General features: G+C 39.4%; 2 protein-coding genes across 2 annotated transcripts in view; one reads left to right on the top strand and one right to left on the bottom strand.

Annotated features, from left to right (window-relative positions):
* The window catches only part of LOC113055879 (formin-2-like), a 33372-nt gene extending 16864 nt beyond the window's left edge, over positions 1 to 16508 (top strand). The window contains 12 exon segments of the mRNA XM_026222257.1: positions 2056 to 2143; positions 3740 to 3801; positions 5407 to 5498; positions 5614 to 5743; positions 5889 to 6035; positions 6126 to 6185; positions 6280 to 6400; positions 7385 to 7477; positions 8474 to 8525; positions 8720 to 8869; positions 15208 to 15289; positions 15750 to 16508. Coding sequence (XP_026078042.1) covers positions 2056 to 2143; positions 3740 to 3801; positions 5407 to 5498; positions 5614 to 5743; positions 5889 to 6035; positions 6126 to 6185; positions 6280 to 6400; positions 7385 to 7477; positions 8474 to 8525; positions 8720 to 8869; positions 15208 to 15289; positions 15750 to 15776 — 1104 coding nt within the window. The 3' untranslated portion in view covers positions 15777 to 16508.
* Positions 16509 to 17951: 1443 nt separating this feature from the next.
* Positions 17952 to 23847, bottom strand: LOC113055891 (gremlin-2). The gene is made up of 2 exons (XM_026222270.1): positions 23711 to 23847; positions 17952 to 18859 (listed from the first exon to the last, which is right to left on the bottom strand). The coding sequence occupies exon 2, from the start codon at positions 18856 to 18858 to the stop codon at positions 18358 to 18360; it is 501 nt and encodes a 166-aa protein (XP_026078055.1). The 5' UTR covers position 18859; positions 23711 to 23847; the 3' UTR covers positions 17952 to 18357.
* Between the last annotated feature and the right edge of the window lie 1118 nt (positions 23848 to 24965).

Genomic DNA, 24965 nt, shown 5'->3' with positions numbered 1-24965 from the left:
TGCTCATCCAGCTCTGCATTTGCATATTTACGACTGTTCCATTAACATAACACAGGTTTTTTTAGTCCCCTGTGTGTCTCGTCTGTCTGAGCGTCAGCGGATGTGGCAGCGGTGCATTCTGGGATGGATCATGCTCTGAGGTGCTGCTTTGTTAGAAGGTCGTCTGATTGTTGACGTAGTCAAGTTTTATACGGCTGTGTCTCATTTGTTGAAGCAGCCGCACAGACTTGTTTAAACAGCACCACGAGTTTATTAAAAAGGGAGATGCCGGGTTCCTCTGATCCTGAAGGAATGAGGCTGTTTGAGCTGGTTGGTGATTGAGATGGTAATTCTGGAGAGCCGTGTCCTTCAGTGATGCTCTCGTCATGTCTGAGGCGTCCGGAAAATCAGCGGCTGTTTCGGTTTAACCCGCGTACACAGGATCTGATTTGACTGGAAGAAATGCATTAACATTTCTAAAAAATGCATGCTTTAAATACCTCATAATACATGTCTTTTTCTTTTTTCAGATTTTTTTAATTCTTTTTTTTTTTTTTTTTAAGAGATTTAATCGTTTTCGTGTTCGGGTCATTTTTGACCCGGGTTTGTGTGGAGCACCATTTACTGCCAAAAATTATTTGTAAAATTATCCATGAAATTTATATCGGTGTCAAAAACTTTGTAAAACACATTTAATCTCTTCCTCATATCTCATCCTTTCAAATGTTGTCTATTGATGATCCATTGCAGCACTATAAACGGATAAACTTTTACTTTCACATGACAAAAGTCATCAAAGTAAAATCATGTAATATTAGTCGTTTTGTTAGAATTATGTATGTTTCATAACCTCAGACTGTTTTTGAGCAATCATTATTCTAGTTATAAATAGAATTAAATTAATTCATTTGATTTATAGGTTCTTATAATTTTTATAAAATATAGATATATTGAAATGAGATACATTTTTCCATCAATGTTCAGTTTTTTCTGTGTATGTGTTTAATGAGCAGTTAGTAATTTCAAAGAATGTCTTTTTTTTTCTTTTCTAATAACATTGGTTCTACAGTTTTTGACACTCACTCATTAATGATTAGTTTCTGATCGATACAATATGATTTTGGGTGAAAATATAACAATTCTTCAGGTCCAGCCAGTCTCAGAAAGCAGAAATAGTCTGCAGATTTTGAACTGACTAAAAGCAGCCGTGTTTTTGGCTCTCATGTTTTAAACATGACGGAATAATGAGTGAAATAATTGGCGACTCGTTTCCGTGTCTGTCAGGAGTTTGCCCGGCAACATTTTTCTTTGATAGAGTAACATGTTTTGTTTGGGTCTAATTGCCTGCAGTTGATAATTGTTGCATTTTACTCTGTAATGTGACCTATTCAGGGTTCATGCAATAAAAGAGCGCTTTTTCTCCGCCGATTGCTCATAGCTGGCATTTTTTGCGGAAGGAAAGGTTTGAAGGTTGATTAGAAGCATGGAGAGAGTGTGTGGACGCTTGCATGGCTCTGCTTCTGTCTGCTTTGTGTTTTTGGCAGTGGAATCAACAGCAGAAAAAACCATCAAGCGTCTTTTAAATCTCATTTGTTTGCCAGAGTTTCCGGTCGAGTTAAAACAAACGTTTCTCATGCGGTTCTGGAGATCTCTGCAGGAATCTTCTCCTCGGCGGCAGCTTCCTGTTTCAGATCGGCTGTATTATGGCCTGGTTCCTCTCTCCTCTGCTCTTCATCACCTCTCAGCTCATTGTCCTCATGACGGATAAAGATCAGCTCAATGAACTGGCTTTTGTTCTTCAAGCCGAAAACACTTTCCCTTACAAATCAAGACGTAATAAGCAAATAGATGCAATTACACATGTAGTGATCTGATGATTGACTCGCACTCGTCCGACATTGAGTCATGTTTAATAAATATGAGGATCAGAGCTACACATTAGTAATTGGAAGTAATCCATCTTTGTGTCTGACAGCATCTTTAATGCGTGGCTTGATTAAAGTCAAGTGGTTTATATTTACTCCCACATTCGATGGGTTTAATGACTGTCTGTGTGTGTGTGTGTGTGTGTTGTAGGTGGTGAAGCTGCTGAACACCAAGCGTTCTCAGGCCGTGGGGATCCTGATGTCCAGTTTACATCTCGACATGAAGGACATTCAGCACGGTCAGAACCGTTTGTCTTTTTCTCCTCTAATGCACAGCTTATTCTGCCTCTTCATATTGTTGTATGATTGCACATGAAGCTCTTCTGCACTGACTCTCATCCAGGTGTGTGCTTGTGAATCACTGCACTCTTACCATGTATGTACTCTGTAGTTGGAGTTAAATGTTTGTTCGTGTTTTGTGACGAGTGGTTTGCGGTCACCGGAGGGTCGAGGTGGACGTAAGGCTGAGGTTTTGTTCTGGCGAGCTCGTTTCCTGTTTTCTTTTCACCGCTGGCGTCTGAATGTGCGGTGTCCGGGCATTGACGTGTTCTCTGGACGCAGCGAGGGTTTCCTGATGCTCTGATACACTGCAGGTCAACCATAAACGTGAACCTCTCAGGCCTTCAGATCCCTGCTGGACTTAGAAATATCTTCCTTCAAACATAATTTTAGTAATCAATCATGCTGCAGGGCACACACTTAAAATAAGAGTTTAATGATGTGAGGCCAGATTTAGTTAAAAAAAAAATTTTTTTTTACTTTTATAAAACTTTAAAACATTCATTCATCTATATTTAATGTATTTTTTTATATTAACATGACTAAATTTAATAAGTACTTATAAATAAATTGTTCATTGTTTTTCACACCATTAATATAGTCGTTTTATCTGGAATGATACTTAATCACAAAGCAGACTAACTCCTACAAGAAATAACTTTCAGATTAAAGTGTAAAAACATTGGTCGATTGGCTGCTGTGTAATTGTGTCCGTCACAGATGGTCCAGACGAGTGTCTTTAAGAGTAAAATGGTATTTGCTGTAATATCAGAGTCGTGTTATGATGGGATGTTGGTCGGATGAACTCATGTTTCATGTCTCTGGTCTCAGACAGAAATGTGCTTGGAATGCCAGCAGAACTTGTGCTTGATTTCCATCTAATCAGTGTGTGTTTATGCGTTTGCGAGCTCTCATGTGCATGGTTTGTGTGTGTGTGTGTGTGTGTGTGAGGAATTCAGGCCTCGTCTGTCGTATGATGTTGTGAAGCTCAAATCGAACGCAGACATGTGACGTCATGATGGTGTTAATCACACACGGACCCCCGTTCCTTCCTAATACACACTCAGAGCTGTTCAAATCACACGTGAATGTTGAATTTTAATGCAGCTTTTGAAAGCTGTGATGCTGTTTGTTTTTCATCCACTTGCTTATGGGAATTTTTAAGGATTCATAAATTCCTCATTAATAAAATAAGGTTTGCACCCCCCCCCCCCCCTTTTTTTTTTTTTTTTTACTTTTTGGATGCATTTAAAAACAAAAAGGAATTTTTTGCTTTTGTTTTATTTTATTCTGCTCTATTCTACCTTCTAAAAAGCTTTACATTTTCTACTAAGAATCTTATCTATGTTCTGCAACCGAAGATTATTCATCGCTAAATGAACTGTAAAACACTTTTCTGAGTATATTAATTTTGTTTAACGTATAAATATTTATGAATATTAAATATACATTATTTGAATCATTGATGTTGAAGTCTAAAGGGATATGAGGCTACTGTTTTTAAATCTGATTCAGCTGCTGATTCCTGTCTAATGTGTGTGTGTGTGTGTGCGCAGCGATCCTGAATCTGGATAACACTGTGGTTGATCTGGAGACGTTACAGGCGCTCTACGAGAACGTAAGCAGATCCTTCTCTCTCTCTCTCTGTCTATCGCTCTCTCTCTCTCGCTCTCTCTCTGTCGCTCTCTCTCGCTTTCTCTCTCGCTCCCTCTCTCGCTCGCGCTCTCCCTCTCTCGCTCCCTCTCTCTCTCTCTCTCCTTGTTTTGTTTTCATGCATCATAATTGCTCATATTTAGAACAGTCCCCTAAAAGTGTAACGTGCTCGTAACATCCTCAGATCGTGCTAAACGTTTAAATCTTCACAGAATCAACTAATTTCAAAAGTTGAGAAAGTGCATCGCTGCAGGAATGAACGCTGTGTCTCATAAAAACGTGAGCTTAAACTCGCCCAATTTCAGCAGAACATTCAGTCAAAAAAAGCTTTTGTTTCAGTATGCAAGCTGCTTTTTTTTTTTTTATAAATATCACTTATTTTAAAGCATCATGTGCCAAATCATTAGAGGACGTGCAATTCATTCTTCTGAGAGTCTTTCTGTCGGCGGAGGCAGAAACATTAAGATGTTTTCGTCTGGCTCACGCCGTAATTATGGAATCCAGACCTGTTCAAATGGCAAAAAAAAGAAAAACATACAGTCAGACTGCAGTAATGCACCTAATGATGGCTCTAATGTGTTTTTCTCTGCTTTTATGAGTGAGTTTCCAGTCTGGCCCGTGTGCAGATGTCAGTCCTGCCGCTCGTGTCGTATCTGTATATTGTCTTTTCATATCTGCCTTTGAGTTTGTGTTTGAAGGCCGAGCGCTGAAAGCTGCTTCATATTAACTATATTTACACTTAAGAAGGCAGTAAATGGGATGCAGAGCGTCTAATCACCGCGTTTGAAGTGCTGTGTGTGTATATGTGCTGTGATGGATCTCCTGATGACGCTTAATGGAGCCCCAGACTTTTCCAGAGTTTATATTCACGCCTGAGCCGTACACACACTCTCCTGAATGTGAACGTGTTTGTCTTAGCCTCATTTCTCTCTGCGTCTGAGAGCGAGAGAGATGTTTTCTGTCTTTGATCACCTTCCTGATGTCCTCAGCTGTGCGTCTCGCTGCGTTTGATCTCGGCGGCTGTGTTTATCAAGTTCTGCTCGCAGAGGAACTCTGCTTCTCTTACGCACTTACTGGTTTTATTCAATTTATTACTTCAACTTTGGCTTTGAAATTACCCCAAAAGATCATTTAAAGTCAGAATTATGCTAAATGAGAAAAACATTTGAAAAGAAAAAGTAGCTTTAGGAATAAATATTTTGAAAATAATTATTTTGATTTAACATTGCAATAAAGAATGACCATATTTTTCATTTAAAATGTTTTTTTTTTTATATGAAATGCTACTCTAAATATTAAACTACCACAGCCAATAGGTGGCAGCAAATCGTGGCCTAACAAGTGAATCATTGAATCATTCATTCAAACGATTCGTTCAGATAAATGATTCATTCAGAAACTAAGCTGACTGCCTTCATAAGTGAGTCACTGAATCATTCACTCCCTCGATTTAATTCAAAGCACTCTTTCTGTCAGTCTGATCTGTGTTCTGACCCGTGAGTCACTGTTTTATTTCTGTATATATAGTCCAGAAGCCTCAGTGTGTTTCAGTTGTGTGTTGTGGTTTCAGAGAGCCCAGCATGACGAGCTGGAGAAAATCGAGAAACACGTCAAATCCTCAAAAGACAAAGAAGGAAACAAACCTCTGGACAAACCTGAACAGTGAGGCTAAACACACACACACACACACACACACACACGATTGAATCGATTGATCTAAACATCCATATGTCACACCTGCTGTTCAACACTTCTAACAGATCTCTGATCCTCACAGGTTCCTCCATCAGCTCTCCCAGATTCCTAATTTCTCCGGACGAGTCTTCTGTATCCTCTTTCAGTCGACCTTCACTGAATGCATCTCGTCTGTTCAGCGCAAACTCCAGATCCTGCAGAGAGTCTGTAAGGTACTTCAGTATATGATTGCAGCGGCAGCAAACCAGTTCATTCTCTGTATCGATTCATTTGAATCAAATTGGTGAATCAAACATCACTGGTGCGAATCAGTCAGATACACACATGTAGTCCTGGTTTCTGGTCTCCTCTCTCCAGGCTCTTCAGAGCGGTTCTGGAGTGCTGAAGGTTCTCGGACTAGTTCTGGCCTTCGGGAACTTCATGAACGGAGGGAATCGCACCAGAGGACAGGCGGATGGCTTCACGCTGGACATTCTGCCCAAACTCAAGGATGTCAAGAGCAGCGTAAGACACACACACACACACACACACACAGAGTTTAGACGCGATCACACTTCTTGATTCATTGGGTGGGTTTTCTCCTGTGGTTTTCAGGACAACAGTAAGAGTCTGATGTCGTATATCGTCGCTTACTACCTGAGACACTTTGACGAGGTGAGTTAATTATGATGCTCTCATAGAACAGAAGAACATCTTCAGAAAGCCTTGAGTGTCGTCGTGTGTGTGTGGGTGTGTGTGTGTGTTTCAGGACGCCGGCAGGGAGACGTGTGTGTTTCCTCTCCCAGAACCTCACGATCTGTTTCAGGCTTCTCAGATGAAGTTTGAAGACCTGACTAAAGATCTGCTGCGACTCCGGAAAGATCTGAGAGGTGAGACACAGAGATGAGATCTCCAGACATCAGCATGACTCTGTTTCACTTGTACACGTTTTGTGCTGAACGCCTCCAGAGTTCATGATCGATCGCTGATTTCTCTCTGATTTCATTTCTTCAGAGCTGACGATCAAATGCATGTAATAAACATCGATCTAAACCGTATCATCTCTATGAAGTTGGACACACATTGTATTGTACTGTGATTTGACTAGAGATCAGAGTATGACAGAATCATGTAATTACCCAGAACACCCTGCAAACACCAGTGTTAAAGGGAAATCAGACTGGTTTATTGCTGGATGAGTCTGGTGTTTTCTGCGTGGTGAACCCGGCCGGTCTGATGGCTTCTGCCCAGACGGTTTCCCCTGAACATAATTGAACTAATTGCTGCATGTTTCAGCAGAGAGTGAGAGAAGGAAGTGTGTTTTCCCCTCGCTCTCTTTAATCTCTGAGGTTCACAGGTGAACGTGTTTGATTCGTGTAATCCGGAGTGAATCCACACGTTCTGCTGAACCGCTTCAGGTTCACACAGTTCTCACGCGTCCGAACGGTTTCATGATCAGATCCGCTCCAGACAGACCTCAGCTGGGTTTACACTGCTTACAGATAATGGTGTGTGTGTGGGGAACAGAATGCCTCAAAATAATTTATTTGATAAAACAAAAATACAGTAAAAACAGTAAAATAGTGAAATATTATTCTAATGTAAATCAGCTGTTTTCTGTGTGAATCTGTGTTAAAGTGTAATGTATTTCTGTGATGCTCCGCTGTATTTTCAGCATCATTCCTCCAGTCTTCAGTGTCACGTGATCTTCAGAAATCACAATAATATGATTTTTTTTCATGACTGCCATTTTGAATCTAAATCTGAAGGGTCTTGTTCATGAAACGAGCAGAATCCGTTCATCAAGTCCTATGTTTGTGAGGAATGAGGCCCAGTGTGTGTCGGATTATTTTTGTGAATGTTGTATTTCCCAGCATGCACTGCGGAGGTGGAGAAGGTGTGCTCGGTCTCTTCTGAAGAGCATCTGCAGCCGTTTAAAGACAGGATGGAGGTGTTTGTGATTGAAGGTGAGTGAGTCTGATGATGCAGTGAACGTGGGAATGATGGGATTTTCCTTCAGTGTGTGACTGGTGTCAATTAAACGAGAGGATTCCTGGGATTCCTGAGAATCAGCTTCATTCGCCTGCGTTTCTGCTGCCGCGGGTGAACATCACAGGCCTGACTGCTATTAGCAGAAGCGTCGTGACCTCTAGAGCCGCGAGCATGAGATTCTGCTGACCCCGGAGCAGCATTAATCAGAGTCTCTGACCCCCGGACCAGAGGTCCACACACACACACACACACACACACACGTCTGTCAGGAGAACGGTCTGTGTGTGTGTGTGTGTGTGTGTGTGTGTGTGTGGATTTGTGGTTTTTCATGGTGTCGAACCCTTAACTACTACCGGCCTCAATTTGTCAAAGAGCACCTTGAGTCATGACCCCTGCTGACCCCTGCACTTCTGAGGAAGTCTCTCTCTCTCTCTCTCTCTCTCTCTCTCTTCTCTTCTCTTCTCTTCTCTTCTCTCGCTCTCAAATGTATACAGATGTAGCTATTTTATGCAATAATTTTATAATTACTTTATAAAATATTAAAAAAATATATTAATAGAAATAACAAATCTGCAATTTTTATTGGTTATTTAAAATATTTTGATTGATTTTAAAAATTCAGAATTTGAAAATGACATGCATTTATTGATATACTTTTTTATTTAATATTAGTCTACATACACATTATAGATTTATAATCTTAATGTTACTCATACAGTATAACGTATTTTTTCTTATTATTAACTTTGAAAAGCATCACAGTCTGTTAAAAAACAAAAGGAGGATATTGTATTAAAACCGTATTAATTTTGCAGCATTAACATTTATTTCTTTTTTCACTTTTCTGAAGCTGCTTTGAATCCATCTCTACTGTATTTTAGAAATAAAGTTGACTTATTTTTACTGCAAACTCACATGGAGATGTTTCGTGTAATTAAAGGTTCACAACTTTTTTTATTTCTTTTTTACAGCAAAAACGGAGCTGGAAAGTCAAGAGAAGCAGCTTAGTGAAACCCACAAAATGTAAGGCATCATTATTTGTATGCGGTGTGTGCATCCTGTGTTTCTGGAAGTGTAAACACACATACTGTTGTAAAGGCAGTGATGGTTCTCTGTGAGAGTGATGCTGTGCTCAGTTATGTGTTTCCTCTGGTCTTCACGTGTGTGTGATCTCCTGCGTCCCGCCGCTCTGTGTTCATGATCTGTTCGTGTGGCAGGTTCCTGGAGCTCTGCGTCTTCTTCTCGGTGAAGGCCAAGAGCGGAGAGAAAGAGGTTTCTCCCAACACCTTCTTCACCGTCTGGCACGAGTTCTCCACAGACTTTAAAGACACTTGGAAGAAGGAGAACAAGATCATTCTGCAGGAGAGGTACATCAACACACAGTGGTTCAAACTCAAACACAAGATGAACTAGTGTACAAGCATGCAGTTCTGAGTTGAATGGCTTATGGCAGAATTAGGATATTTGAATGCAGTTTCAAAATCAGCAGGTCACTTGCTTCATTCCTTCGTATTAAATAAATCTGTTGAATTAATAAATCAGCCATTCACTTCTTCTGATGACACCCTTTGATTTTAGTTTCATATGTAAAGTGTCTTTTTCATAATTCTGTCTTTTATATTTATCTCATTTTGATCCAGATACTTAGAATTTTCTAAAAAAAATTTTTAGTAAGGAAACAAAACTTAGCAAATTGCTTTAAGACCCTCAAAATACATATCAGAGTTTATGCAAGTAAAATGATTATTTTTTTTTACATAAATTGACTGTTTTTTGAGCAATCATGAGTTATAAATTCAGATGAATTTAATTAAATTCAAATAAATTGCATATAGTGATGCATTCAATTAAGATTTCTCATCAATATTGAATATATATATATATCATATATCATGTTATTACTGCATATATTACTATATTACTGCTATATTATATATTACTGCACTAATTGAGGAATTGCTGATCAGATAAAATATGCTTTTAGTTAAAAAAAGTTAATACTGTAAAATAATGATTCTTCAGATCCAAATGAACCCAGAATGTGGAAGAAGTGTGGAAGCAGATTTTGATTTGTGTGTGTTATTATCCTGGCCTCACTGGATCCAGAAACACTCGGCTCTTTCTCCTGCGGCGTTCTGAAGCTTCGCTCTCAGTGTTGTGTGAAAACATCGATGGCTCTCCGTGTGTTTGGCTCCTGCCTGCTGCGTGATTTAATGCAGCTTTAACACAGATACCTGAGCGCTGGACACAGGTGCATCATGGGACGGCTGCGATCTGCTTCAGATGCTCTGTCAGATAATATATGTGTTACAGATCCAGTGAGTGATGAGCTAAGCTTTGTTCTGACACCGAGAAGTGCACACAACTGCATTCCTGCAATTAGACGCTCCCACACGCCAGTGAATCTCCCAGAGTGTGGTGTGTGTGTGTGTGTGTGAGGGGGGGTGTGTGTGTGTGTGTGTGAGGGGGTGTGTGTGTGAGGGTGTGTGTGTGTGAGGGTGTGTGTGTGTGAGGGGGGGTGTGTGTGTGTGAGAGAGAGTGTGAGTGTGTGTGTTTGAGAGAGAGAGAGAGAGAGAGAGAGAGAGAGACAGTGTGTGTGTGTGAGCGAGAGAGTGTGAGTGTGTGTGTGTGTGTTTGAAAGAAAGCGAGAGAGAGAGAGTGTGTGTGAGAGAGACAGAGAGAGTGTGTGTGAGAGAGACAGAGAGAGTGTGTGTGAGAGAGACAGAGAGAGTGTGTGAGAGAGACAGATAGTGTGTGAGAGAGACAGATAGAGAGTGTGTGTGTGAAAGAGAGTGAATGTGTGTGAGAATGCGTGTGAGAGTGTGCGTATGTGAGAGAGCAAGAGTGTGTGTGTGTGTGTGTGTGAGAGAGGGTGTGTGTGTGTGTGTTGATAAAAGATTGAATGCTAAACATTCATAAATCAAGACACGCTTGCTGAAGATTTCAAACAGGAGGAGATATAAAGTCTTGTTTTCTGATCAAAATGAAGTGAGTTTATGATTAAAACATGAACAAATATCTGCTGAGGGGCTTACAAAAAAAACTGAATTCAAAAAGAAATCGTGTTTATTTTTCGTTTTAATATACATTTAGCATTTCTAGTAAATGTATGTCGTTGAGTAAGTGTAAGTGTATAAATCTAATCTCTGTAAGACGAAGGTACTGTAGAGACTGATGTTGGTCTGGAGCGAGCGAGAGCAGTGTGCCGTCTGAATCTTTCTCGAACTCTCCCATAACCTGTGCCATGTGTTTAATATTAGATTATATCGGCCACATTAAGATTCCCTCTCAAAGCGAGAGTGCGTCAAATCAACCCTGTCTGTATGTTTAACCCCGCTAATGAAAAGAGTACCGGCGCGGCCGCGTTAGCTTCCAGTGCTGCGATGCTGCGTCGCGATAACACAGTCAACAAATACAAATGATCCCCTTCAGCCCATCACTGGAGACGCTTTTACATAATTCATGAGGACGAGCCTCAGCGGGCCGCGTATCTCTGCATCTCTCCCGAAACACCGCGCTCGGATCGGGTTTCTTCTGAAGCGCTGCTCGCCTCTCAGATACAGATTACAGCCTTTTAGTTTTGTTGGTCTGACCCTTCGGGTGCCCGCACCAAATTATATTTCCTTTGCCCTCCGCATGTGGGAACGGCACACGGATGATGCTGATTTCTGCTCCCTAATTTGTAAGCAATTTCAGGCAATTCACATCCATCAGGTGCGGCTCTGGCTTCTGGAGCGCGAGATGCTGATTTAGAAAGCAGAAGAACACTTAAAACACTGCCTATGTGGGCGACTTGCTGTGTTTTAGAAGTGTCAGTTGTGTTCTTTTAAATGACAATGAAATCTGAAAAAATTGCTTTTTAGCCCTGATTTTTATGACATTTATATATTTTTTCAATATTTATGAGAAATCTTTGATTATATGATTTTATGAAATGTATAAGAACATGTCATCTGAGAATTATCAGCATGAACCCCAGTGGAATTAATGGAATTAAATTCCTTTAAATTCATAACTCACAATTGATCCAAAACGGTCAAAATTTTGTGTTGATCAACACAATTCAGTCCCAAAAGTGTGAGAGATGCGAAGAAAAGGCAATGCATTTTACAAAAGTGTTTTGACACTAAATTAGCTTCATAGAGAAGTATTTTTGACCGCTAATGGGGCTCCACACAAACCCGGGTCAAAAATGACCCGAACACGAAAATGGTAAATCTATTGAGAAATAATTGTATAAAATATGAAAAAAACTACTGTTTATAACTTCTAGTGGCTCTGAATATTCCTAGTTTGTACTGTGTAGAGTGAAGCGCTGGAGACGCTCATAAACGAGACTCGTCTCGCACCTGCAGCTCTTACACACAGAACTCTTTATCTGCGGCTCGAGCGCTGCTAGACTCGTCTCTCGCCGTGGCATCTGATAGATGAGTTCCCAGAGACGGACGCGCTTTCCTCTGACATGCGCTGAACCCGTAATCAGACGATCTGCTGCTAAAGTGTTTGCCTTTCTCCTCCAGTGGCACCTAAAAGCCCAAAGAAGCGTCTCTCCCTGCGGCTCGGCCCCAATTTGTCATGAATGCTTGTCGTCTGTTGGCGGGGACAGAAGTCTCCATCTGGAGCCAAGAGAGACAGATCCGTCTGACGCTGAGCACTTTGTTTTCTGTCCGGCTTCGAGCGTGACCCGGCTCCTCTCACACATGTATTTGTGTCTTTAACCCCGTCTGGGTTTGAGAGCCGAAGCCGTCTCACGCTGGAGAGGAGCTGCTGTGAGACTCGTGAGAGCAGACACTGGAACCCAGAACAACGACTTGAGACACGTTTTAAAAGCTGAACTTCTGTTGGGTTGAGTTTTGTCTGTCTTTGAGTTCCTTTTTCTTTCTTTCAAATTTGTGTTTTATTTTGTTTTTGGTTTTTTTTTGGGGGGGGGGGGTTGTTTGATTTGTTTACATTTAAAAAAAAATTATCTTTGTGTTCTTTTTTTCTTTATATTTTTCGTTGCTCTTTTTTTTCTAATTTTTATTTCATTTTATTTTTTGTTTGATTTTTGTTTTTTCTCTTTGTGTTCGGTTTTCTTTATTTAATTTTTTTTGTTTAAATCTTTATTTTCTTTTCTTTTTTTTCTTTTTTTCTTTTTTTAATGCACAACGCTACCAAAAGTTTTTTTTTCTTTTAATTCCATTGTTTCCTTTTTTGTTTTTAATATATTTTCTTTATTGTTTTTGTTCTTTTTCTTTTTTACCTTTTTAATTTTCTCTTTTTTTTTTTATATTTGTCTTTTTGTTTAATTTTTTTCATGCATGAGACACAAGTGTCCGTCTAGCTCATGTTTATACAGAAAAACAATGGAGGAGCAGCTCAATGGAAGGGAAAAACTCAGTAGAAAAAGAAATACTGTTGACATTTTAAGTCTCTTTCTCAGTGCTGGTTATAGGTGGTTTTATAGAGTCCAGTTAAAAACCCTGTTTGTAATAAAAGACACGATATTAGAGCATAAAGTCAGTCAGCGTCTCAAACACCTCTGACGCTTTCACTAGAATGGAAAACTCTGTTCTGCTGACGGATCCAGCTCGTAAAAGAACATCAGTGTCTCGTCTGCAGCCTCCACTCATTTACCCCTCTCTCTCTCTCTCTTTGATACTGTGTTGTTCTCTCCATCACGAGCGGTTGAGTGTGAAGCAGATCGTGACCCGCGCCGCAGTAACACCATATTTGGGAGTGAAAGCAGCGCTCTGATGTGGATCCTCTTCCTCTTCCTCCTCGTCCCATCGGCTCTGGCTCAGACACACGGGATGTTTTTCCTCTCTGCTGTTTAAAGTTGCTGCTACTGATGTGTAGGAGGAACATCTCCCTGCCCATAATTCTACTTCCTGTAAACATGTCAGGCGCTCAGAAGGCCGGAGCAGGCAAATACATCACGACACGCGTCTGTTTGCTCTGCTCTTCTGTAGCAGTGGACGAGACGCCACGCTGGTGATTGAGTTACAGCTCTTGTATCCATCATGTTTTATGAGCTTTAGCTCTCAAGGTCATCGCTTCAGCTGCGTTTCGCCGCTTTTGTGTCATTTCTGATCTGAATTTGAATATGAAAAATATATATATATGAATGCTTCACATAATACTGTACATGTGCAAAGAGAAACCAGTCAAGCAGCTGGCTGGGGAACAGTGTAAGATATTATTTAATGCCATTTTTAATTCTCGTCATATTAAGAATTTTTCCTTGACAATTCTTTGCAAGTGCTTTTGTATCGTGTCTGATCATGGATTTAGCAGAAACAGATGACGTGGGTTTTCAGTGATATATAACAATTTTGGTTTAATGTTGCAATAATTTAATGCAATATTTACTTTATTCTCATCAGATTGATTATTTCTTATGATTATTATTTATTTTTTATAAAAAACATATTTTTGAAATCATTTTTTTTAAATACTTTACAAATTATTTTTTTAAATTTTCAATAATATTATTTTATTCAAGTTTATTTAACAGTTTTTCAAATATTTTTTTATATTTTAAAAAATATTTTCAGGTTTTGTGAATTTTTTTTTTTTAAAACATTTATTTATATATACATTTTATTAAATTATATGCTTACATTTATTTTAAAATAACTTATTATAAATAATATTTTTGATCACTTTAAAATGCAGTTCAGTTCAATTCGGTTTTGTTTGTAAAGTGTTTTTTATTATAAAAATCATTGCAAAGCATCTTTACAGAAAATTAAGTTTCTACAATATTTAGTAATAGCTTATCAGTTGTGACTGTCAGTTTATGTGCAAATGGCAGAAATATACGTAAAAATCATTTAAAGCCATTCAAACAGAGCTGGATAAATGCATTGACTCCAGAATCACACAGGAGCTTCTGAGGATTCATCTCCGCTCTAAACATGGCCAATTATGGTGTGTGTGTTTGATTCACTGGTTTAAGGTCACAGAGATGAAACTCCTGGCGTTCGTCCACACTCATGACCCGCACATCGTCACAGAGCGTGGCAGATCTTAATAACTTCCGAGCGCTCCGATTAAGCAGTGTAGAGATCTGTCAAGACTAGTTAAAGTTCACGAGGAAGAGCTGTCTCCCATCCGGTTAGATGGACCGCTGAAAATCATAATGTTAATCTTTATCTTCATGTCTTACAGTTGCATTAATCAGATCAGAGCTGGATGATAATGGTTATATTTTGCAGCATTACAGTCAATCAACCAGTTGAGATCTGCTGTATAGTATGTGTTTCTTTACACGTTTGTGCTGTATGTGTAGTATGTATGCATGAGCTACTCGGTCAAACCACTGACGCGTGTGTGTGTGTGTCTGTCATTGTGTGGGATTGTGGGTAGCTGGTACAGTTTGTGACAGTGACTTGGATTAGAGCAGTTTTGGGTTTGTGTATCTGAACCCTGCAGGTCACATTCACTTCTTCCCAATGCCAAAAGAAATCGCATCAGACAAACTCGAGAGACACGTCACATTTTAGCTTTTAATGTGTTGTTGTTTTTGATTTTATATATTTTGGAGGGAGGGGTGGGAGTTCTTTCAGTTTCTCGAACAAAGTAAAAATGAAATAATTTCAACTAGTTGCCACAGCAAAATTTTTGGTGTTCATAATACAGTCCAAGTTTTTATGATGTTATGTATATTGTCTGACTGATGTGTGGATCTGTTAGTCTTTTCTCTTCATGTTGTGTCTCTCAGGCTGAAGGCGGCGGAGGAGTGTTTTCGGCAGGTCAAAGAAAAAGCCACATACAGCGTCAAACCCAAACACGCGTCTGGAATTGTAAGTCTGTTTATCCACCGTGCACATGGCTTCAGTACAGCTTTACATAAATATCATACAGCAGATCATACACGTGTCAAATAATTGGTGTAACTATGGAAGCATGTTTCTGCCACTGAATAAAAATGTTTGACTTTTTATCACACAATTCTAAATTATTTTCTAGCAGTTATAAGCTTATCACAATTAACTTTATAATGCATCTGCGAGTTTATATCATGCAGTTGTGCATTTAAACTTTATACAATACTGGTTGTCAAAGCAGCTTTAAAGTGTTAAAACAGAAAAAGTTTCTCATAAATGCAAAACCATAGCAGAAAAGCAACGTTCCCAGTATTGAGCCTTGAGGCACTCCATACTTGTGACAGGTGAAATTGAGATCTGAATGAGTTGAAAACAGTGTGAGATTCTGCTGGACAGTTCAGCATGTGACTTAATGAGCGTCTTTATTTCTTCTCAGAAAGCAAAGCTGGGCATGAAGATCTGAGGCGGGTGTGGACTGACGGACGGACGCTCTCGTGCCGTTTCATCTGTAAATCGCTCTCGCAGCAGCTTCAGTGTTATCTGCCATCTGCCGTACCACACAGGAAGTGATCCGCCGTCTAAATGTGATGTCGCATTCTGTGTTCAGACGGATGAACATATCAGACGTTTGCTCCACCGTACATACTGGAGGATTGAAGCAATATCATCAAAAAAGGTTGTTTTATTTTTAACAGATCTGAAAAGGATAGAGAATCAGGATTTCCGATGCATTTTCATTGTAAGCACCGGAATCATATGACGCTTTTAAACCAACACTAGTTAGTGCAGTTTAGTCTTCAGCTGAGTGAACATGTTCAAAGCACACTCCAGTACGACAGGACCTGAAAGAGACACTCCAGTATGTACAGTATGAATCAGATCAGACAGCGGCGAACGATCAGGAATCTACTTAGTGTTTTTGTGAAATTATGCAAGATTGTTTTCTGGTTTTGCTGCATCCACACATTCACTCACTCACCCACTCACTTGATGTATTTAAGAGGATGTTTTTTTAAATTAATATAAATAATATTAACATCTTTATGTAACATTAGTTTGTTTTTAGCATGTGCGTGTCGGAGGTGTGGATGGACGTCTGCGCTCCATGTGCAATAACTGTTTGTATCTGAACGTTTTGAGAAGAGTGTAATTTATGTAAAATAAAGGGATTAATAAATTCAGACATTTTAATTTATTTCACACGATTGGCGATTTACTTACAAATTTCCCAAGGGAATCCTGTTTTATCTTGTGGATCTTAAGTTACGCGTCTCAAACAAGCATTTTGGTTAATTTTGTTGGTTATTATTCAGACACTATTAAGAGTTCAGGACTTTTAGCTCAGTTTTTTACCATGTTAAAGAGGGATTCACACCAAAAACTTCAAAGAATAGGATTAACAAAAAGGCAAACAGATATAGCATTGTCATGGTCTGTTCTTCTGCTTTAATTAACTTATCCCATAAATAATTCACTGGAATCCATAAGGATCACCCCAAATCCTCATCTACGCGTCTCGTTCCCGGTTTGTTTCTGATCTTTGTGGATCTTTTCTCCCTTTTTCCACTTCTGCTCCCAGTCTTTACTTAAGGTTTCAAAGCAGGGAAATAGTTTGTCAAAATGAGGGATAGTCCTTTGAAATGTCAATCACTCTTCTAGATAATGGAAATAATGCACGTAGGAAAAAGGCTAATATTAGCGTCCACACCAAAGGACAGTAACATTGTTTATTTATAAGCACACACTTAAATTACTATTTGCAAAATCACTTTTAAAATCTATTGCTGTATTACACAAGTCTGTTTCTGTGACAAAAAAATCTCACAATTCTAAATTTATGTCCAAGTTTATATCTCAGAGTTATCTTAATTCTGAGAAAACTTCATTTTCACACAAGAAACTCAATTGCGAAACAACTTGTAATTCAGAGAAAAAGTCTGAATTGCGAGATATAAACTGAGATTTCTTACTATTACTTGCAATTCTGAATTTGCTTTGCTTAACTTTCTCTAAAAAAATGTTTTTACATCTTACAATTGTCTTTGATTCTGCAATTAAATAAAAAATGCAACTGCTTTTTTTTTTTTTACAGAAAATTCTGAATTTTCTCAAGTGCATGTTTACATTTTTCAATTATGCGCTTTTTCAATTCTGTGTGGTATTATCTCAAAATTGAGATGTAATTTCACAATTCCGTGAAACGTCAGAACTACAAGATATAAAATACAGAGAATGAATGACTTTTCTCTTATTTCTGAGTTTATATCGCTTAATTCTGACAAAACATTTTGGATTCAATACTGAGTTCATATCTTGCAATTCTGATCATATCATATAGTTGTGATGTGACTCCACTATTCTCTTATTACAGCAATTAATTGAAACCTTGTTATAGTTATTATTTTGTGTGAATGGGTCTTTATAGCCAGGACACCAATTTTCCCTTCAAAAATCTGCAGATTTGCATTGGATCTGCATTGGAGGATCTCAAACATAGTCTTCCAGGGTTTTTAAATGGTGCAAATCAAACTCCACTGCAAGATAACTGTACTAACCAATGGAGAAACCCAACTTTAAACCACATGAAGTTTTCCCAGGTCAGTTCTGGACTGAACTCTTCAAGAACAGAAGACGAGAATAGAACTCAATAGTTTTAATATAGACTTCACTTGTTTCTCTACATATATATTCTTTTGCTGTACCATATTTCCATAGAATCTCTATAATCAGTCTAGTTATGCATGTTTGGTGTTAACTATCAGTGACCATCACACAGGTGGCAGCATCTCTTTCGTAGAGTTCAGTGTGGAGACTTCTCTCGCACATCAGTCGGTTTCCACACACTCTCTAGTAGCTGTTTGAGACTAATGGCGGATGATAGTGTCCATTGGTGACCACAAGTGATCAGTGGTGACAGCTGGATACTAGTGCTGACCGATATTGACAGGTGTCCAGCAGGACAGTCTTAAGATGGCATGCTGAAGCCTTGCAGTCTTTCAGTTCAGATTAGCAGCAGATGTTTCCAGTGAAGCGTGGTCAGGATCTCACTGTTTCCCAGACTCGGACACGCTGACAGACATGCATCGACACTGCTTGACGCGCTGGATCTTGCGGTAGCGGACGTCCGGCTGCAGGTCAGGGCAGTGGAGCTCCACGGTGAGGCTGGTGAAGCGCTGCGGTCTGCAGAAGGCACAGGACTGGAAGGACTCCTGCTCTTTCCTGACGTGCCGTGGGATGTAGAAGGAGTTGCACTGGCCGTAGCAGAAGCGGTTGATGACCGTGCGGCTCCTGCATCCCTCCTGACTGACCGTCTGCCGCAGCGGCTGCGTCTTGCACCAGTCGCTCTTCAGGTACTTGCGCTCGGTCACCACCAGAGCTTCCTGGCTGGAGGCCAGCACTTCCTGTTTGCGTGCGCGCCGGTCGGAGGTGTTGGAGACGGCTTTGTGGGGTGATGGGATGGATCCCTGCGGACGGGTCTTACGGCCAGCGGAGGCGAGACACAGCAGACCGGTGAACAGCAGCCACAGCGCCACCTTACAGCTCATCCTGGAACAGACAGAGAGAGTTAAAACAACAGATCCACATCCTGTCTGACAGGAAGTCATGAGATGAGCAGCTGACCTCCTGACCCCTGTGAGTATGCAATCAGCAATATTTTTGCTCTCTTTTGTTGCTTTATACAGGAACATCTTTTTACTAAGTCTATTAATTTTTGTGAATACTATAAAAGTCAGGATTTAGACCGTATCATAGTACTGAGACTAATCTTTCTATTAGCACTTTTGAATCTTAGTGCTGCGTTTGACACTATCTACCTCTTTTGAATAGACTAAAAAATTGTTTATTAACATTGGAATTGCATGGTCATGGTTCAAATCTTACTAGTTTGACCATCATTAATTCGTAACAGCGAATGGAAGAGGTATTGATCACAAGTGTCATATGGAGTGCCACAAGGCTCAGTATTAAGACCGTTGCTTTTCACACTTTACATGTTAGCCTTGGAAGATTTTATCAAGAAACATGGTGTTTTAGCTTTCACTGTTTTTCCGATGATATTTAGCTCTATATTTTTTCATGGCCTGATGAAACATACCAATTCGCAAAACTAACGGAATGCATAGCTGATATAACAAACTGGATGCTAAATTCGGGAAAAAACAAAAACAAAACATTTATTAGTAGATTATCAGCCCAAAAACCTCTGCTAGTAATAACCTAATATACTGTCTAACATTTGATAGCTGCCCCATTAATTCCTCATCATCAGTTAGGAACCTTTATAACCTAGAATATCAAAATCGTCCAAACTCTGGAACAATCTACCCAGCGTTGTTCGGGAGGCAGACACAGTCAGTTTGAATCTAGATTATGCATGGTTCATAAACTTTATATTATTGCTTCATAAATTGATGGTTGAACCACTGATGTCACATGAACTATTTTATTTAACTGATCTGATGGCTTCAGTTCAATTCCTGAATTTGAAGTTCAGTTTCTTACACATGCACAAACACACTCACATTTTAAAATCATGATTAATGATTTAAAAAAAAAAACATTTAATGGGACTATATGTTAAATGACCCTACAGTTCTGACTGGTCAGTTTGACTGAATCTCTCCTCGTGTTATTTCTGGGGTCGAAGCATTTCACCATGAGCTTTCACTTTGTTTCCTGTGAAGACAGGAAGTCACAGATTAACTTTAATTTGTCACTTTGTCTGCAGTCAGCAGAGTTTCGGCGGCAGCCTGAACAATTACAGCTCTGGGATGAGAGCGAGCAATCCGTCAATCACGCTGGACATCTTTAGAACAGATGTGGCATCGCCGGAAGGAAAAACAAATGAGTGATTCATTCCCATAAACAAAATATTTACAAAGCAGCTTTTTTCATGAATCAAAGCTCAGCGCTTTCATTCCAGAGAGCGTCAAGGTTGAACCTTCCTTTTTTTTTAGCTTTTCCTGTTCTTGATTAGAAATCTCCAGGAATGACGGGCTTTTGTTTTTCCTCTCTGAAGCCTGACGGCTCTGGGAATCTCGTCTACGCTCGCTGTTCCTGGCCGTCAGCAGAACTCGGGCTGTTTGCATGAAGATGATGAATGAGAGTCGTTGCTGTAGTTGGGGATTCTGAGTTTGATTTCGTGGCCTCGGTGCAGACACCTCATAAATCTCATGACCCTGAACTCGCGCCGTCTTAAACTCCTTGTGATTTGTTTCACAAGACATACAGCGTCACAGAGTCGAAGAGTCTCGGAGTGTCTCCAGAGCTGCTGAAGGTCACGATGGTGGAGACGCTTGTGTTTGATTTAGTCATTCCAGCTTTATTTGACCTGTCAGACGTGTTTCTCCCTCATCTGATAAGATGAAGCTCCCGTATGAGAGGATCTCTTCTCTAGATTTGAAACTGCTGCAAATGTTGTTTTTTTTTACACTGATGAGAAGCCTTATTTTAATATATCAATGAGTGAAGTTTATAAGAACATATAATCTGAGAGTTCTCTGTATTAACACTATTGGAATGAAATATGATTTTATAACTCGTGAATCCTCCGAAACATTTATAAAACAAAACAACATAAATATTACTCTGAAAAATCTCAAACAAAATAAATTACTTTTACTTGAAAAACTTTCACTTTCAGATGAAAAACTGATGAGTATTTAATGCTGTGATGATGATCAAGAGACGTACATATTCATGTTCATCAGCAAAGGGGAGAAGGCTAAATCTATTTTACAAAGTTGTTTTGACACTAATGTAACTCCATAGATCATTTTACAAAAAATACTTTTGACACCTAATTGGACTCCATACAAACCTGAAACTTTTTAAAAATGGTTATCCCTCTTAGAAATAATAGTAAAGTGTCTGAAATAAATAAAAGATGTGTATTTTGAGGGTCTTGAAGTATTGCCAAAGTTCAGTTTGCTTACTAAAACCATTTGAGTGGAAAGGTCGTGACCTTTGTTTGGGGTTGAGGAAGATGGGAGGGGTCACAGGAAGCGACACAAATATCAGCCAATTACACTCTTAGAAAAGAGGTTCAGTGGGGTTCAATCTAGAACCTTTTCTTCCAAAAGTGTAGATAGTTTGCCATAATATATAAATATGCACAAAATGCATTCATAATTCAGACCGATTTTGATTGGATGAGACCTTTTAAATTAATAAAAATATGCTGTTTGGTCAGTCTAAGATCCTTACATGAAGAATAATTCACTATTCCTATCATCATATTTTTATACCTTTTGCCTGCTGCTGCCTTTTTGTAAAAGCAATGACAATGTGGAAAATAACACACTCCTGAAAGTGATCAGTGTGTCATTGAACAGTCAGTCACTTTCCAAACAGAGTTAATGTTCAGAGTGAACGCACCGGCACCAGAGACGCCCACATCAACCCAAGTACACTCACTCTCTCACACACACACACACGCGCGCACGCACGCACGCACTCACTCACTCACTCACTCACTCACTCACTCACACACACACACACACACACACACACACACACACACAGACACTCACTCACTAACACTCTCTGACTCACACACAGACTCTCTCACACACACACTCACTCACACACACACACACACACACACACACACACACACACAGACTCTCTCTCACACTCACACATTCTCGCTCACGCACACACACACACTCTCACGCGCACACACACACACAGACACACACACACACACACAGACTCTCTCACACAGACATTCTCTCTCACACTCACACATTCTCTCTCACGCGCACACACTCTCTCTCACGCGCACGCGCACACTCTCACGCACACACACACACACACACAGACACACTCACTCACACACACAGACACACACACACACACAGACACAGACTCTCACACACACACAGACACACTCACTCACACAGACACACACACACAGACACAGACTCTCACACACACAGACACACTCACTCACACAGACACACACACACACACACACACACACACACACACACACTCACTCACACAGACACTCACACACACAGACACAGACTCTCACACACACACACACTCTCTCTCACACTCACACACTCTCTCTCACGCACACACACACTCTCACTCACACTCACACACACACACACACACGTGTAATTGCCAGCAGCTGGAAAGCTCTGTTTCTGCTAATGTAGTGCAGTGTATGTGCAGATCCGAAGTACACGAGCGTTCATGAAGAGCCGGCAGATTCTCTGATTATCTGATTTCACACGTTTCCAGAGCTCATACTGATGGGTTAGAGGTGTGTGTGTGTGTGTGTGTGTGTGTGTGTGTGTGTGTGTGTGCGCACGCGTCGTCTAAGCGAGTTGTAATTGGTGGTCTTGGTCGATTAGATCTGCTTGTATCTTGCTCCTGCCAGGGTCTGTGTTTGACAGCGAGACGCCGGACAAACGTGAGACAGATGGACAGAAGTCTGAATTCACCGCTTCTGATTTCAGAAATCTTGATAAGATCTGTTTGATTTTGACTGTGCTGCTCTACGTGTGATCCTCATGTCCATCTGCCTCTCTGCAGAGTTTACTCAATTCAGTTTAGAATCCAATAGAACTATTATAGAACTCCACATTCACTTCAGTGAGATGCCCAACTGTAGAATGGTTTAAAAAGGTTTATCTTGTAAAGATACATTTCATTTGATCACTTCACAAACATTATAGGAACGTTACTTTTGAATCGTCTCTGAAACCAGTGGAAACATTTAAAACTGTTACTTTAGCATCCAACGAAAAGCTTCAGTGAACGATGGAAAAATGTCTGTGATAATGGTTTAAGACGTTTTTCAAGACTTTAATACTGTGGACTATTAAAAATAATTATTTAGAAGAAATTAAGCATTTTTCTTAGTTGTGCAAATGTTAACATTCCATTTTAGCATTTTGTAAACATTATGGAAATGTTACTTTTGAATGTTCTGACACAAATAGTTCTAAATATTTAAACATTTTAAACACTTAATGCCTTAAAATCAGTTTTTCTTGGTTATACAAACATTTCATTTTGCAAACACCCGAAATTTACTTTAAATGTACTTTTAAATGTTCTCTGAAATTGTGTAAAAAAACATCCAACTAAAGCAGAAATAGAATGATGTATAATTAGATTGTGACATTAATACTGTGGAAATTAAACATCTTGCTGAAAAACGTCATATTTTTTTAACATTAATAACAGGCTGGACTAGATGCAGAAGGATATTTTCTGACTTTTTACTGATCCTCCGAATGGTCAAGCATCAGCTGATTCATCGATATACGGCTAGTTCTGAGTGATTATGATTATAAATCATAGCAGAGTATTTTACTGATAAATCCTGTTTTGCTCAGTGTGGCAGAAGCAAACAGTCAAGCACAAGCCAAGCCTCACCTGGACGAGTGTGTGGTCAGAGACGGTCAGAGACGGAGCAGATCCTCCATGGACGAGCAGACGAGAGCCTCTTCCCTGCTCCTGACGGATTCTCTCGCTCTGTGATGCTGCTTTCTGGAGGAGACTCTATAAATCTGTGTGTGTGTGTGTGTTTGAACTCTGCTTTCTGTCTCCACGTCACTCACATGTGGATCTTATCACACTGAGAGCTTTCTATTGGCTCTGATCAGCACACAAATCACCCCCCCCCCCCCCCCGTTCACAGACGTCATGCAGGATCAGTTAAAAGTTTTTTTTGTTTTTTGTTACAAACAAGAAGAAAATAAATCCTAAATAAGCTCATAATGTTGTCTTAAGTGTCAATTTTTCAGAAATGAGATTTCTATATGATCTGAAGCTGAATAAATCATCTCTCCAGTGATGTGTGGTTTCAACATTAAATACAACAATCACAAAATACTGTGAAACATATTATAATATATATAATATTAAGAATCCAATGCACCGAGAAATTATCTAAAGTTGTAAATGTAAAACGAACAAATGCTATTTCAGTCTTTCTGCTTCATAATAACTTGAAACCATTTTCATGCAATTAATAAAAATCTCTCCGTGTGTAAATGTTAAACGTGTTTCTAGTATGTGAATGTGCACATGTATGTATTTCTGGTATGTAGAATTTATTAATTATAATGTTCTCCGGCTCGTAAAGGACTTCTGTAAAACTTGCAATATGTTCAAAAGTGAAATAAAATTTGGCACACGAAAGCAAAATATAGAAATAAGCTTTTATTCTCCCTCTTGAACATTTGTTTTGTGAGAATCAAAGACATTTTGAGAAATATCAGTTTGTTTTGTTCCGTGGTTGATGTTATCATTTATATGGGTTTGTGCATAGTGCATTATTATTATTATTATTGAAGATTAAAATTGACTAATGTTAGCAAAAAATCTAAATATCATTCAGTAATGTTTTCAAGCTTTTAGTAAATTGTCTGCTTATGGCAACAACAAAAAAAGCAATAAAATGTGTTAAATATAAGAAAAAGAAAGAAACCTTTCTTGAATAACAAAAGAATGATTAATCATGAATTAATAATGACTTCCACCCAATCATGACCGAATCACTGCGATTCACTGCCCTCTGCTGTTCAGAACAACACGAATGATTCAGAACGACTCAGAAGATTCACTGCCCTCTGCTGTTCAGAACAACACGAATGATTCAGAACGACTCAGAAGATTCACTGAGTCA

The sequence above is a fragment of the Carassius auratus genome, chromosome 37 (assembly GCF_003368295.1).
Source record: "Carassius auratus strain Wakin chromosome 37, ASM336829v1, whole genome shotgun sequence".
In the NCBI taxonomy this organism is placed as follows: domain Eukaryota; kingdom Metazoa; phylum Chordata; class Actinopteri; order Cypriniformes; family Cyprinidae; genus Carassius; species Carassius auratus.
Note: the sequence above shows the minus strand (reverse complement) of the source record. Positions and strands in the feature narration are given on the sequence as shown.

What these genes read in the sequence shown, in the direction of transcription:
- LOC113055891 (XM_026222270.1), bottom strand. Translation starts at nt 18,858, where the DNA reads ATGAGCTGTAAGGTGGCGCTGTGGCTGCTGTTCACCGGTCTGCTGTGT.